Genomic DNA, 12,301 nt, shown 5'->3' on the forward strand with positions numbered 1-12,301 from the left:
TTCGCATTGAGCCTCTTTGAGTCTAAATTAGTTATTTTTACCGTTAGTAAAAATTGCGCTAGATTGTGTCGTTCGTCCCGTAATGCATGAATAAAACTTGGTATTTGTGTGTGTTTTAGAAATAAAATATTAAAGAAAAAATGCATCAAGACATGAATGAAATACAAAATAAATAATTTTAATATTTTTTACTATATAGAAACCTACAATATTTATTTAATCTCACCATAATACGAATATTTAATCAAGTAACATGCAATTTATTCCTGAATAAAAATATATATTCTTTGAAATTTTGTTTGAAAAATAGCAAATATAGATTTGATAGGCCTACACTTATTAAAATAAAGTTGGGGCGAGAAGTATTAAAATATGATGATACTAGTACTCCATTCCCCTTAAAACACAATTATTGTGCACAACTGAAATAGTACAGTTGAGTTGAACATATACTCAATTTGTTTTGCAGCGACCTGAACCTTCGACATCTGGATTTTCAACATCTGGTCCTGGACCTTCGACATCTGGGCTTTCGAAATGTGGATCTTCGACATCTGGACTGACAACTGGATCTTCGAGATCTGTAAGCTTGACCAGCATTGATATAGGCCAAGTTTCTGAAAGTATTTTCAGCTCACATCCAAGTCTCAACAGCGCACAGTTAAAATATGAAGTTTAAACTAAAATATTTGTACCGGAACCATTATTTCAGTTTCCAGCGACTCAAACAAACAAATCTAAGTTAAAATTTCAGCACAATTGGCTACAAAAGTGGAACTGGCTAGCGTATTCCAAAAACAGCGATGGAACCTTCTGCAAATACTGTGTTTTATTTGCTTCAGATTGTGTAGGGAAAGGTTCCTACCAAACCATCGGCACTTTTGTATGTTCCCCATTTAGAAGATGGAAAGTTGCAGTGGAAAAATTTGACAACCACTCCCAAGCTAGTTATCATAAAACATGTGTTCTTGCTGCAGAAAATTTTCTGAAGGTACATACTGGAAAACAGGAAGATAAAGCAACCCTTTTGGACAAGAGAAGACAGAAGGAAAAAGAAGAAAATAGGAAAGCTTAAAAATCTATCATAGAAACCATAATATTTTGTGGCGAAAATGAGCTTACTCTCAGAGGTAGTATTGATAGTGGCCCCATAACCCTAAAAAACCCTGTTAAAAAGGATGGGAAATTCAGGGCTCTTCTCAGGTACCGGGCACATACTGTTGAAGACTTGAAGTATCATCTAACTCACTCTTCTCGTAATGCTACATATACAAGTCCTGAAATACAAAATAAAGTCGTTGGGATATGTGGGGAGCTAATTCAAAAGAAAATAATCACTGCTGTTAACGACTCTGAATGCTTTTCAATCCTTGGAGATGAAACTTTAGATGTTTCAGGGCAGGAGCAGTTTTCACTTTGTATCAGATATGTAAGTAATGAAGACCATCCTATGTTGAGAGAACACTTTGTCAGGGTTATGATGGAGCTTCGAACATGAGAGGCTCCATTAGTGGTGTTAAAACGAGAATCCAAGAACTGTACCCAAAAGTGATGTATGTGCACTGTGCATCTCACCGCCTAAATTTGGTACTAAGTGAGTCTCTTTCTGTGCCTTCCGTCACAAATGCACTTGGAGTTGTTAAAGAGACAACAAATTTGTTTAGATTTAACTCTCAAGCAGGAAGTGTTTTGAAAAGTAACATTTCTAAACTACTCCCAAACTTGAAGAAATCAAGACTACTTGGGTTTTGTGAAACCAGGTTCATAGAACGCCATGAAGCAGTGAACACTTTTGTTGAGCTACTTCCAGCCATAGTGCCTAGTCTAGAAGAACTTTCACAGTGTAAGAGAAGTTTTTCAAGTTCAGCATCATATCTCTTCTGGCTGCAATGGAAAAAGGAAACTTTATTGTGTCACTCTTTGTTTTTGAGTACGTACTTGTTTAGCCTTACTCTACCATTGTCTTCATATTTACAGAACCCGCAGCATGATCTAGCTTCTGCAATATCTTACTCCGAAAGCATCTTGAAAATGTTACAAACTCTTAGGGCTAGCAACAGTGATGATCATACAAAATTTGCTAAAATTTTCCTTAAGTCTGTAACTACAGCAGATAACTTGTTTGGAACTTCTGTTGAAATTCCGCGACAGGCTATGAAGCAGACGAGGAGTAATCATCCCCACAAATCAGTTGAACAGTACTATCTAAGATAAATTTTTCTGCCATGTCTCGATGGAATCATCTTCAGCATCGATTTACTCAAAACAAAGACATTCTTTCAGCTTTTGGGATTCTTCTCCCCAAACATGCACACCGTAATTGTGTGAAAGAGATAAACAAACTAAGCCTTTACTTTCAAGATAAAACTTCTCAGGCCACGGTTGAGGCGGAATATCTCTTGTGGTGTGAGAAATGGAAAGACAGCAAATCTGACATACCAAATGGGATTATGTCTGTTTTGGAGGCATGCAACAAGCATATTTACTCAACCATACGACAACCGTTGTCTGTGCTGGCAACTTTAGCTGTATCAACAGCTGAGGTTGAGAGGTCATTTTCCTCTATGAAAAGAGTTAAAAAATATTTAAGAAACACTATGTGCAACGAGCGACTAACTAGCCTAGCGCTCATTTTAATTCATTATCCATTGTCTTTCACATCTGATGACATTTTAAATGTTATGGCCAGATAACCCAACAGAAGAATGGTATTGTAAAAAGCTTTTATAAATATGTACAATAAGTGATACTGATGCATAAATTACTTCTATGTATTTTATAGTGTAGGTCAAATATGTATTGCTTTAATATGTTTGATTCTTGTGAGTTTCTGAGCAGTTTCAGTTGTAGTAATAACATATGGTGGTTGATAATTGACTTCTCTGTTTATGTATTTATAAGTACAATAAGCAGTTTGAGAACATATTATTTATACAATACTGAATATTTTATTAGCAATATCATTTGCTCTTGCTGAGTAGGATGTATTTTATTCTTAGGTGTTAAGAGTTCAACTTTTAATAAACCCACTTTTTTACTATCGATTTATAGTAGGTAATCTTACTCGATACAGAAACTAAGAAAGAACCCTTGAGCCAATAACCCTTAATATTCAGCAATGAGTTTTAAACAGTTTCTCGTTAAAAATATCATAAAGTCGGGACACAAATTTATGTTATTTAAATCCAATATTTTAATTACGAAAGTGCTTAAATAGCATCAATTTGCACATTAAAATCAAAATTTTTCCGGGGTAAACCCCCCTCCCTAGTATCGGGTCAGGGTTAAGTAAACACCCCCCAAAAAGAAATCCTGGCTACGCCCCTGGTAGATTGAATTCACACTTATGAAATTTTAGGTTCCACTTACCCCCGTGTACCTTACCTACACATTTTATTTACCACCATACTGTTCCATTTTATGGTTTTTTCTTAGTGAACCCCCGTGAGGCTGACACCATTTTGTTGGGAATGATGTTTTGAATTGTGATATCATTTTGCTGTTTTACATTTTCGTGTGTAAGAATAAAACAAATATAAGAACTAAGTGATAATAATTCATACTAGAGATGTACTGATTCATAAAATTTGCCGACATGCTGATACAACTGTTACTGATCCACCAATTCCAAACCAATACAGGATAAAACACATTTTATTCAAAAATTTTTATTATATTACTACATTGTACATTACCCAAAATAACTCCTTCTTGGAAACAACTCAATTCAAAATAGAACAGATTTTTAAAATTATCAAAATTATGGGGCTTTCACACTCTCACCCCCCCCCCCCCCCCCCCCCCCCCAAAAAAAATAATAATTACACACACACAATTGATGGGGCAGTCGAATTTAGGCAAATTTCCAATCATGCCCTGAATTTATGGATATACAAAAAGCATTGCATTGCTATTTCCCATAGCACGAAAGTAGTGGTTTTTTGCCCTCTCCCTCCTCCTTCAATCCTTGGTTCATTGTCATTAAATTATTGTATTGTCAACCGGATTTCATATACTTGGTAAGTTTCAAATATATACAACAATTAGAAGTAGGTTGAAATCTACATAAATGATTTGATTACATAAAGTTCAAAAAAAGTTTATTTCAGCACCCTCTGGTGAGTTGGAAAGGAAATTTATATTCAATTTGCAAGTGATACCACAGAAGATAATTTGAAGTTATATAAAGAAGTTGCCATTTAATATTTTAAATAAATCAATATTATATTACGAAGAATTGCTATAACTTCGAGAATTATTAATATGAAAGATTTTATAATCATACTAGCTGATGCTTAGTGCGCTTCGTTTCACCTGAAAAATCTACCTTTTTTTAATACGTAAATAAAAAACTTTTTTTTTTGTTTATGATTTTAGTTATTCTAAAGCACTTGGGTATACAATATTTTTGGTTTTGCTATCTTGAGCAAAAACAATAAACTTGGTGTACCAACGCGGGAACACGCAAAATACAATTGGCCATGTGAAAAGCAATAATTTTCCAGGTTTATTATACATACTTGAAGAGATTGACCTTGTGCCTCGTTGATTTTCATAGCGAAAGCCAAACGAACTGGAAACTGCAATCTTTTAAATTCAAATGGCATGTCAGTTGGAATAATTGGAATTCACGGAATTAAAACGTCTTCTCCTTTCCATTTTCCATTGATTATAGTTGCTTCGATACAGTTTAACATTAATTTTTTATCGCAAGACGTGTGCCATTGCATAATTTTGGCGAATGTATATTTCTTAAAAGAATAATTGGAGCTCCCTCAGACTTTTCAATTTAAGTTGTGTGGTGGAATGCTGGGTAATTCCAATGAATTAAGGAATTCTACAGGATAATTGATAATTTCATCCTCATTCATCACAGAATCAATTGATTTGTACGTGTGCGATTCTTGATTGATTTTTTCGAGAATTGTATGATTAAGATCATTAATATCATTATTTTTTGGAGCCAGAATGGCGCGTTCACAAAGCCATTGATAGTTTTTGTAATTTAGTATTATTTGTAAGAAAACCTTGTCCATTAATTCTTGAGGTGATGACACAATGGAACAAAAGTTTTCAGGAATGGTTATGCAATTAGTAGTTTGATCAATTGGCATTTTAGACGTCAACCCAAGTGTCTCCCCGGCTCGTTCAGGCCGTTATGCCTCGCCAGCGCCATCTCTTACGTGTGTTGTGCGGCGCAAGTGAGAGTGACGTGCGACGTTTTTGTTTCCATACAGAATTTGACATATTATTTATTGTAAATATATTTTTGTTTTACGTTTTTTGTATATTTTTTGCTTATATTTTATTATAATTAATTTTGTATTAAAGGGTTATGTTTTTCGTGTAAGTTTTAATTGTTCACCGGGCGCCAAGGCCGTGGCTTCCGCCTGTGACCAATCAGCGTGTTCCGCGGGCGCGCGGAGTGGGGGAGACGCGGGCGCTCCTGCACGCCAGGCGGGGGAGGGAGTAGTCGTCGCCAGGACTCGGCAGACAGCGGTCACGCGAGTGTCATCGCTCCGTGCTAGCAGGAGGGCAGTCGTGGACCCGGCACGAGAGGCGACGGACGTGTTGGTGACGCCGCTCCGGGACGGTGAGAAAAGCGGGCGCGGTATTAGCACAGGTTCTAGACTTTTGCCGTGCTGAGACGTTTTCTCAACTTTGCAGTCGAGCTTGTTAATTTGCTATTTCAGTCGCGAGTTCTCATCCTATTATTTCACGCACGTGTGTTCAGCTCTCAATTCTGGCGAGTCGCAATTCATTTTTTCAAACTGGTCATTCGCCGTCATAGGTTCTGTGCTTTTCATTTCTTACTGGCCAGTGCGGAGTACAGTCAGAGAGACATCCTATCGCGCGCGGGTCATAAGAATTATATTCCTTACTGTGGGAGTAATAGTCGTCACAAGCGGGAGGTCCCGTAATTTTCTTAACCAGATCAGTGCGCGGATCCGGGTTTCGACCCACATAGAAATATGTAGTCACAGGCGGAAACGCGGCAGCCCCATGTAAAGTGTTCAGCGTCTGGAGTATAAAGGACCATCAAACTTTATTCGAGTTGTTCTCATTTCATCTCTGGAGACTAAGTCCCTCGGCCACGCGGCCCGAACCCCCCTCTACCGAACCCTGAGTAGCCGGCAGAACAGCAGCATTGTCAGGGACTAGTCGACTGGCCCACGACATTTTTCCATTACCAATATCTAACAAATGTTCAGAAAATTTTGTGGCAGATGCATCGTTTTGTACGTGGACGTGCATATTCATTGTTAAGTTTAGCTTCTGAACGTGTCGCCACAAATGAGATGCTTTTAGATAATGGGGTACTGTAATGCATCGTATGAGCGATGTGTTTCTGAAATTCATTGAATCATGTTGTTGCGACGGTGTAAAATAATGTCACATGCTTCAAACTCTTCACCAACCATTACTATAGCCACCTCATTTATTGTTGGTGCATTAAATCGTCTTTCATGTTGTCCAACAGGTCTTTTATCAGATCTAACAATAAAGCGATAATTTTCAGCTGGCATATTCTCGATTGCTGTTTTAAACAACTGAATTAACTGACTGTGTTCATGAAATATTGTTTGAAAGGAGGCAACAATTTCTCGTTTTGTGCCAGGATTGTAGTTGCAACGTTGATCGATTTGTTGTTCATTATCTCCCATAAAATAAATTTTAAGAAATTTGTGTTCTTCATCGGGTAACGGCAATAATGAACCACAGCGATGGTAAATTTGTCCTTGAATTTTGAATGTTGGCATAAAATTATCATGTACGATAGTGATTGCACCAAAAGAAGTCATTTGAAAACATGAATTGTATTTACGAATGCTTTGAATTTTGTGATACACCAGAAAGCAATGATGATAATGGTTCTGGTGGTGAGCGTAATATTCGCAACATAATCTAACCGTTTTAAAAACACAATCCTGGTGCTTCACCCCTGAATTTCAACGCATTACAATATATACAAATTTTATTCATTGAACCAATAATGCATTCAGCATGTTGATTGAAGTCAGTGATGTTATTGTAATTAAATGCGAGACAATCAAATAATGGCATGTTACATCGTATTAAATTTCTTGAACAATTATTTACAATTCTTTGTTGTCGTTGATCAATATTTTCATTTGCTGTTGCCTGAGATACTGCAATACAATTATTTTCATTACGTAATTCTCTCTCTCTGTCTGTCTCTTTAGAGCGTAATTCATTTGTACGTTGTTGATTTGCAATTAAACGATTTTGATGATCTCCTTGAGTTTCTTATTCTGGTGCTTTCATTTCGTAGGGCTCGTACTTCATCACTTTCTGATTCTCGTGTCAGTCTCATCCTTCTAGCAGCTTGGCTGTCTTGGCCAAATGATGATAATTTTCGGCGTGTCATCGCAAAATAACCTGTTAAATAAGGTGTTAAATAAAATAAGCTTCACTAGCCAATTAATATCTAAAATCAGAAAACCAATTGTTGTGGTTACCAATTGTTTATTTTAATTATGTTCTTTTGTTATACATAGTGAGATTCAAATAAATTGGATCTATGATTCAAAGTTTAATTAATTTAACAAAACGGCACACACACCATTTATCAGTTACCAGTGTAACCATATTAGTTGGTGTTCTAATGCTGCCACATGCATATATACAAAATTTCATATCAATAAGACCTATGGTTCAAAAGATAAAAATCACTGCCACCAGCGCCTTCCATTCCGGCACTAACATAACAATGTTTATCGGAGTGTTCATGTCGCCCTTTATATGTGTGCAAAGTTTCATATCAATTGGGCTAATGGTTCTCGAGTTTTTGGTGAACATACATACACACATACATTCTCTCTTTGTATATACACACGCGCACACACACACACACAACACACACACACAGACACACACACTATCTGAAACAGAAAAAAAAACCCTTCACTAGTCTAATATTCAAGGTTCACAGGAGACAGTACAGTGACTACTTTCGGTCAGCAAGATTCCCATTTCTTTCTTCACTCCCAAATTTCACATATTTTTTGTCACTCTGTGTTTCCCTACTGATGAACAGTGTTTAGTTTAAATAATACCTATCTGTACAGTTTTTTATGTTAACAAAATGCTGCTTCATTTCTTATGGTATAACATCATTGTTAACTATCCTGCTGATAAGATTTATTATCTTCTTTACCTTACACTAAAAAAATATATATATATTTTGTGACAAATGAATCCATTGTCCATGAATGTAACCATCACATAGTTAAAGATTCAAATCCCAAAGTGGTTTTGCGGGCACAACTAATGCCTTCTCCTGACATGAACTAATTTACTTGTGGTTCTGAAGTACATTTCCAGTGGTGCAGGACATAGAGGATGTTACTGAGCGGTGGTACTGTGGTACAACATTGTTCTCATGTCCTTGAGGACCTGGTTTCGAGTCCTGGTCTAGCCATTCACATTTCTGTTTCATGGTTTCTGAAACCATTCCAGGCAATTTCTGGGATTCTTATCTAATATACTATGGCTGATCTCTTGCACGATCTGCCTACATGGTGTTAGCAACGAGTGTCCAGCTCTAACTGGCTTGCCACTAAGACTAGCACAAATATTGTCGCGAGACACTGGGTGTGCCTTGTTGTGCAGGTACGGACGAGACTGGCCGCACTGTGTCGTGGCATGCGAGCGGGTGGCCCGCACGCATCGCGCAACATGAGATGGACCATCTGAGGGGCCGGCTGTACAGCGATGTGATGATCTGCACATCTCTGACCTGCGGGTGCTGGCAGGAGGTGAACGCGACGGGCGGCCGGCTGCACATACCCTTCACTCCGAGGAAGGGAGCCACGCGCGTCCTGTTGCGACAGGCCACGTGACGTAGCTTCGGCCGTCACCGCTTCCTCAACTCCCATTTTTGTGTGTGCTTCCAACTGTTTGAATAAATATCTGGTGTTATGAATGAAGCAGTGTGTTCTATTTTAGAGTTTTTTCATTGATTCCAGCTTTCTCATCGATCTATGTATTGTTAAAAGCAACCCATTTTCACTCAATTAGTTTCAAAAAGGTGCCTCTTAGAAACTAATTAGTAAAGATTTTCATGGTCCTGAATTAAATTAGACCTACCTTTGAAGTGTTGTAAATAGTGGCGTTTTGCTAATCCTGTGATGATCTGCATCTTGTAACAAAAAATTTAAAATTGGTTTTAATTTATTTGCATGAACCTTTGTTCAATTTATTTCCCTTTTGTATTATGCTTAGCACTCCCTCAAATTCCATTGGCTAGATAATTTCTTTGAATGCCCTCTCCTTAATGATTCATCATATATTAATATATAATACCTACTATAAAATTATGTTAATTCACAGTCTTTTTTTACTATGCAATTTTGACTGTTAGCTTCTCATGAGCAGTTTAGTTGCTTTACATACTCATACCTGCCAACTTGGCAAGGACACCATCAGAAAGATTTGAAAAAAACTAAATTTTGGCATAAATCCAACGCGATGATTGAATCAGTGTTAATAAAATATGTCCCCCAAGTCCAAAAACATTCTAAACGCAACAATATTTAATGCATGCATATCTAATAAGTACTACTAAATACCTAAATGGCCCATTAAAATGCTACACAGTACAAAGAAAATTAAAACAAACCAGCGCTTAATGCTAATAGATTAAAATATAGGTAACTTACCAAAAAAATGTGTTCCACTGCACAGATTACGTAGTTACTATTGTAATTTTGAAAAAGTCAAATGGTATATACACAATTTAAAAATTAAAGTACGTATATGGAGTCTAAATCGCTCACTTCTATAAACTGGAATTCTGCAGACATTTTGCAGTGGCCTGCTTAGCCCTCTTCAATAATTCATGGTTAAAAACTTGTTTGTAGCAAATCTTTTGGTTATTGCTTTTCAAAATTGTAATGTCCTGTACTGTTGTGTTGCTCATTGAAGATGTAAATTCTGAACATTTTTCGGAACAAACTTCCCGCGTGATCTGCTACACTAAAGGGAATATTATGTTCTATCAAAAAACTGGCAAAATAGCATTCCGCTTCGATCACATCCGTGTCACTCGTACGGCTCGTTAAAACAAAACTGTTGATATTTTTGTTATCCTCAGCAGATTTCACATTATTAACACGTTTCAAAGACTTCACATGATTGGAAACATCGTTCTTCCCACCATGCGAAACATTTATGTCGCAACGGCACACGATACAAAATGCATGGTTCTGACCTTTTTCACTTTTGGTTATGCATGGGAACAGTTCCGAATAGGCTGACCTAAACACCTGTCCATTCAGTTTTTTATTCTTCGTGGACATTACGACGGCATAAAAAACATCACCAAGTTCTAACTATCTTCATACACAACCATTTAACTAAAAAATATGTACAGATCATAACCCAACAGCAATAGAAACAGCACACGCCGCCATTTCTGCCACGGAACTAGAAGTCGTAATCATGGAAATAAATTTCCCTATCGTTTGTATTCCAGGGAGAAAAAAAGGAAATTTTACACTACTCTCAGGAATTGTACATCTTTCCAGTTGGTGAACTCTATTTTTCCGTCCCGTATTTTTCACCTTTTCTTGTTTACGAGACAGAATACGCACGTAATACGCTGCCATATTGAAAAACAAACGAAACGTACTCCAATACCGAAAAAAAAATTCATGAATTTGAAAAGCGCAAGATATTGATTATTTCCATACAACCGTAAAATAAATTACTTTCTGTGCAAATAACGGAAAAACAGGTCTGCATACTCTTATCATCCTGATAAATACTTTTGTACATTTTTATGTAATATTCCAGGTATATCGGGAATATGTAGAAACATTAACTCATGCGGGCTAAACTCAGTACTTAAATTAGGTGTGGTGTATAAACGATAAATGGTTACCCTTATAAATTATCACACATTAAAGTTTAAAAAAAATCTTATGCTTCACAAAACAGTCGGGTGCCAGGTAAACTATTGTGTCACATACAAAAGAAATAAACCTGTAAATTATATTACTATTAATAGAAAGATTATTAAATAAAAAATAAAAAAATAGCAAAGATCAATGTAGTACAGCAGCGTAATAAACTCTTATCTATAACAAGGTACTCTTATAAGTGTGTAGATTAATACAGAATCAAATCTTGTAGTTTTGAATTAAGATCATATATAAAAAATTAAGTTATGAAATTGTTATATCTGCAATAATTTTGAAAATAGGTAAGATCAGTTATAATTAGAACACTTTTACACAATTCCTTTACCATAATTTTATATACTATTTGGGGCTGGGAACATGCTTTCATCAAGCACATAAAAGGATATTATTGTAGCCTTTTTAATTCTACAAAATTCAGTTGTCATTTGAGAATATCTACAATACTAGTAGATCATTATTCTCAGGTAGGAGTTGCAAACTGTCTAAGAAGTGATGATTTGTTGAAGTCGATATTTGCTGCAGAGTTGACACACGAATACGTAATCTGTAGTTGTAGATAGTACTTGCAGAGCAGTAACACAATGTAGAGATTGTAGCTATAGAAAGTCTTTGTAGAACCATTATCCTCAATGACAGCAATTTAAACCCGTGTGTGTGTGTGTGACTTTGTGTGTGTGTGTGTGTGTGTGTGCGCGTGTGCGTGCGTGCGTGTGTGTGCGTGTGTGTGCGCGTGCGTGCAAATGTGTACATCTGTCTGTCTGTAGCTCAGTATCTGTACGTCTACTACCTTTGTGAGAGTATAGTGTGTTTGTCTGTGGCAGTGTGAATGTGTCTGTTGGTGTGTGTTTCTGTGAGGGAGTGTGTGTGAGAAAGTATGTCTAATAGTGTGTGTATGTGTGTGTCTGTGAGAGTGTATATCCGATAGTGAATATCTATCTGAGAGTGTCTCTGTGTGAGATTGTTTCTCTGAGAATGTGTGTGTGTGTGTGTGTGTGAGTGCGTGTGCGCGCTGTGCCGCCAACTAGTATTTTTGGCACAATTTCAAATTTTAATTTTTTTTTAACTTAAATAATGTCTCCAAGCATTCCTCTGCTGCATGAACTTAAACTTATTCCTCCTCCTGTACACTCCCATCCAAACTTTGTCAGACTTGTCTCCTCAAGTTTTCCCAGCTCTAATCTGATTGTGCCTACTATTCAATGACCCAGCAGGACGATCCCATTATTCCCGCCTTGGCGTACGGACGTCTCCGGTAATTTGTCCCTGATTCGTGACGAGAACAGCTATGGCCTGCGAACTCTCAAGACCGCGCCTGATGCTAGCACTCCTTGGCATGATCGCGAATAATCTTCGCT

At 37.0% G+C, this 12,301-nt stretch overlaps 1 protein-coding gene across 1 annotated transcript; it reads left to right on the forward strand.

The window, feature by feature from the left end:
• Positions 1-141: 141 nt before the first annotated feature.
• On the forward strand, positions 142-8,951 carry LOC134533344 (peptide deformylase, mitochondrial-like). Its single transcript, XM_063370866.1, has 2 exons — positions 142-583; positions 8,635-8,951. Exons 1-2 carry the CDS (start codon positions 538-540, stop codon positions 8,862-8,864), a joined length of 276 nt encoding a protein of 91 aa, XP_063226936.1. The 5' UTR covers positions 142-537; the 3' UTR covers positions 8,865-8,951.
• The last annotated feature ends 3,350 nt before the right edge of the window (positions 8,952-12,301 follow it).

Source organism: Bacillus rossius, chromosome 6 (genome assembly GCF_032445375.1).
Source record: "Bacillus rossius redtenbacheri isolate Brsri chromosome 6, Brsri_v3, whole genome shotgun sequence".
Taxonomy (NCBI): domain Eukaryota; kingdom Metazoa; phylum Arthropoda; class Insecta; order Phasmatodea; family Bacillidae; genus Bacillus; species Bacillus rossius.

Bases quoted from the DNA above. Each gene is read 5' to 3' on its own strand.
- LOC134533344 (XM_063370866.1), top strand. From the start codon at position 538: ATGTGGATCTTCGACATCTGGACTGACAACTGGATCTTCGAGATCT. The intron at 584-8,634 runs GTAAGCTTGACC...CTTGTTGTGCAG, and splicing joins CAACTGGATCTTCGAGATCT to GTACGGACGAGACTGGCCGC.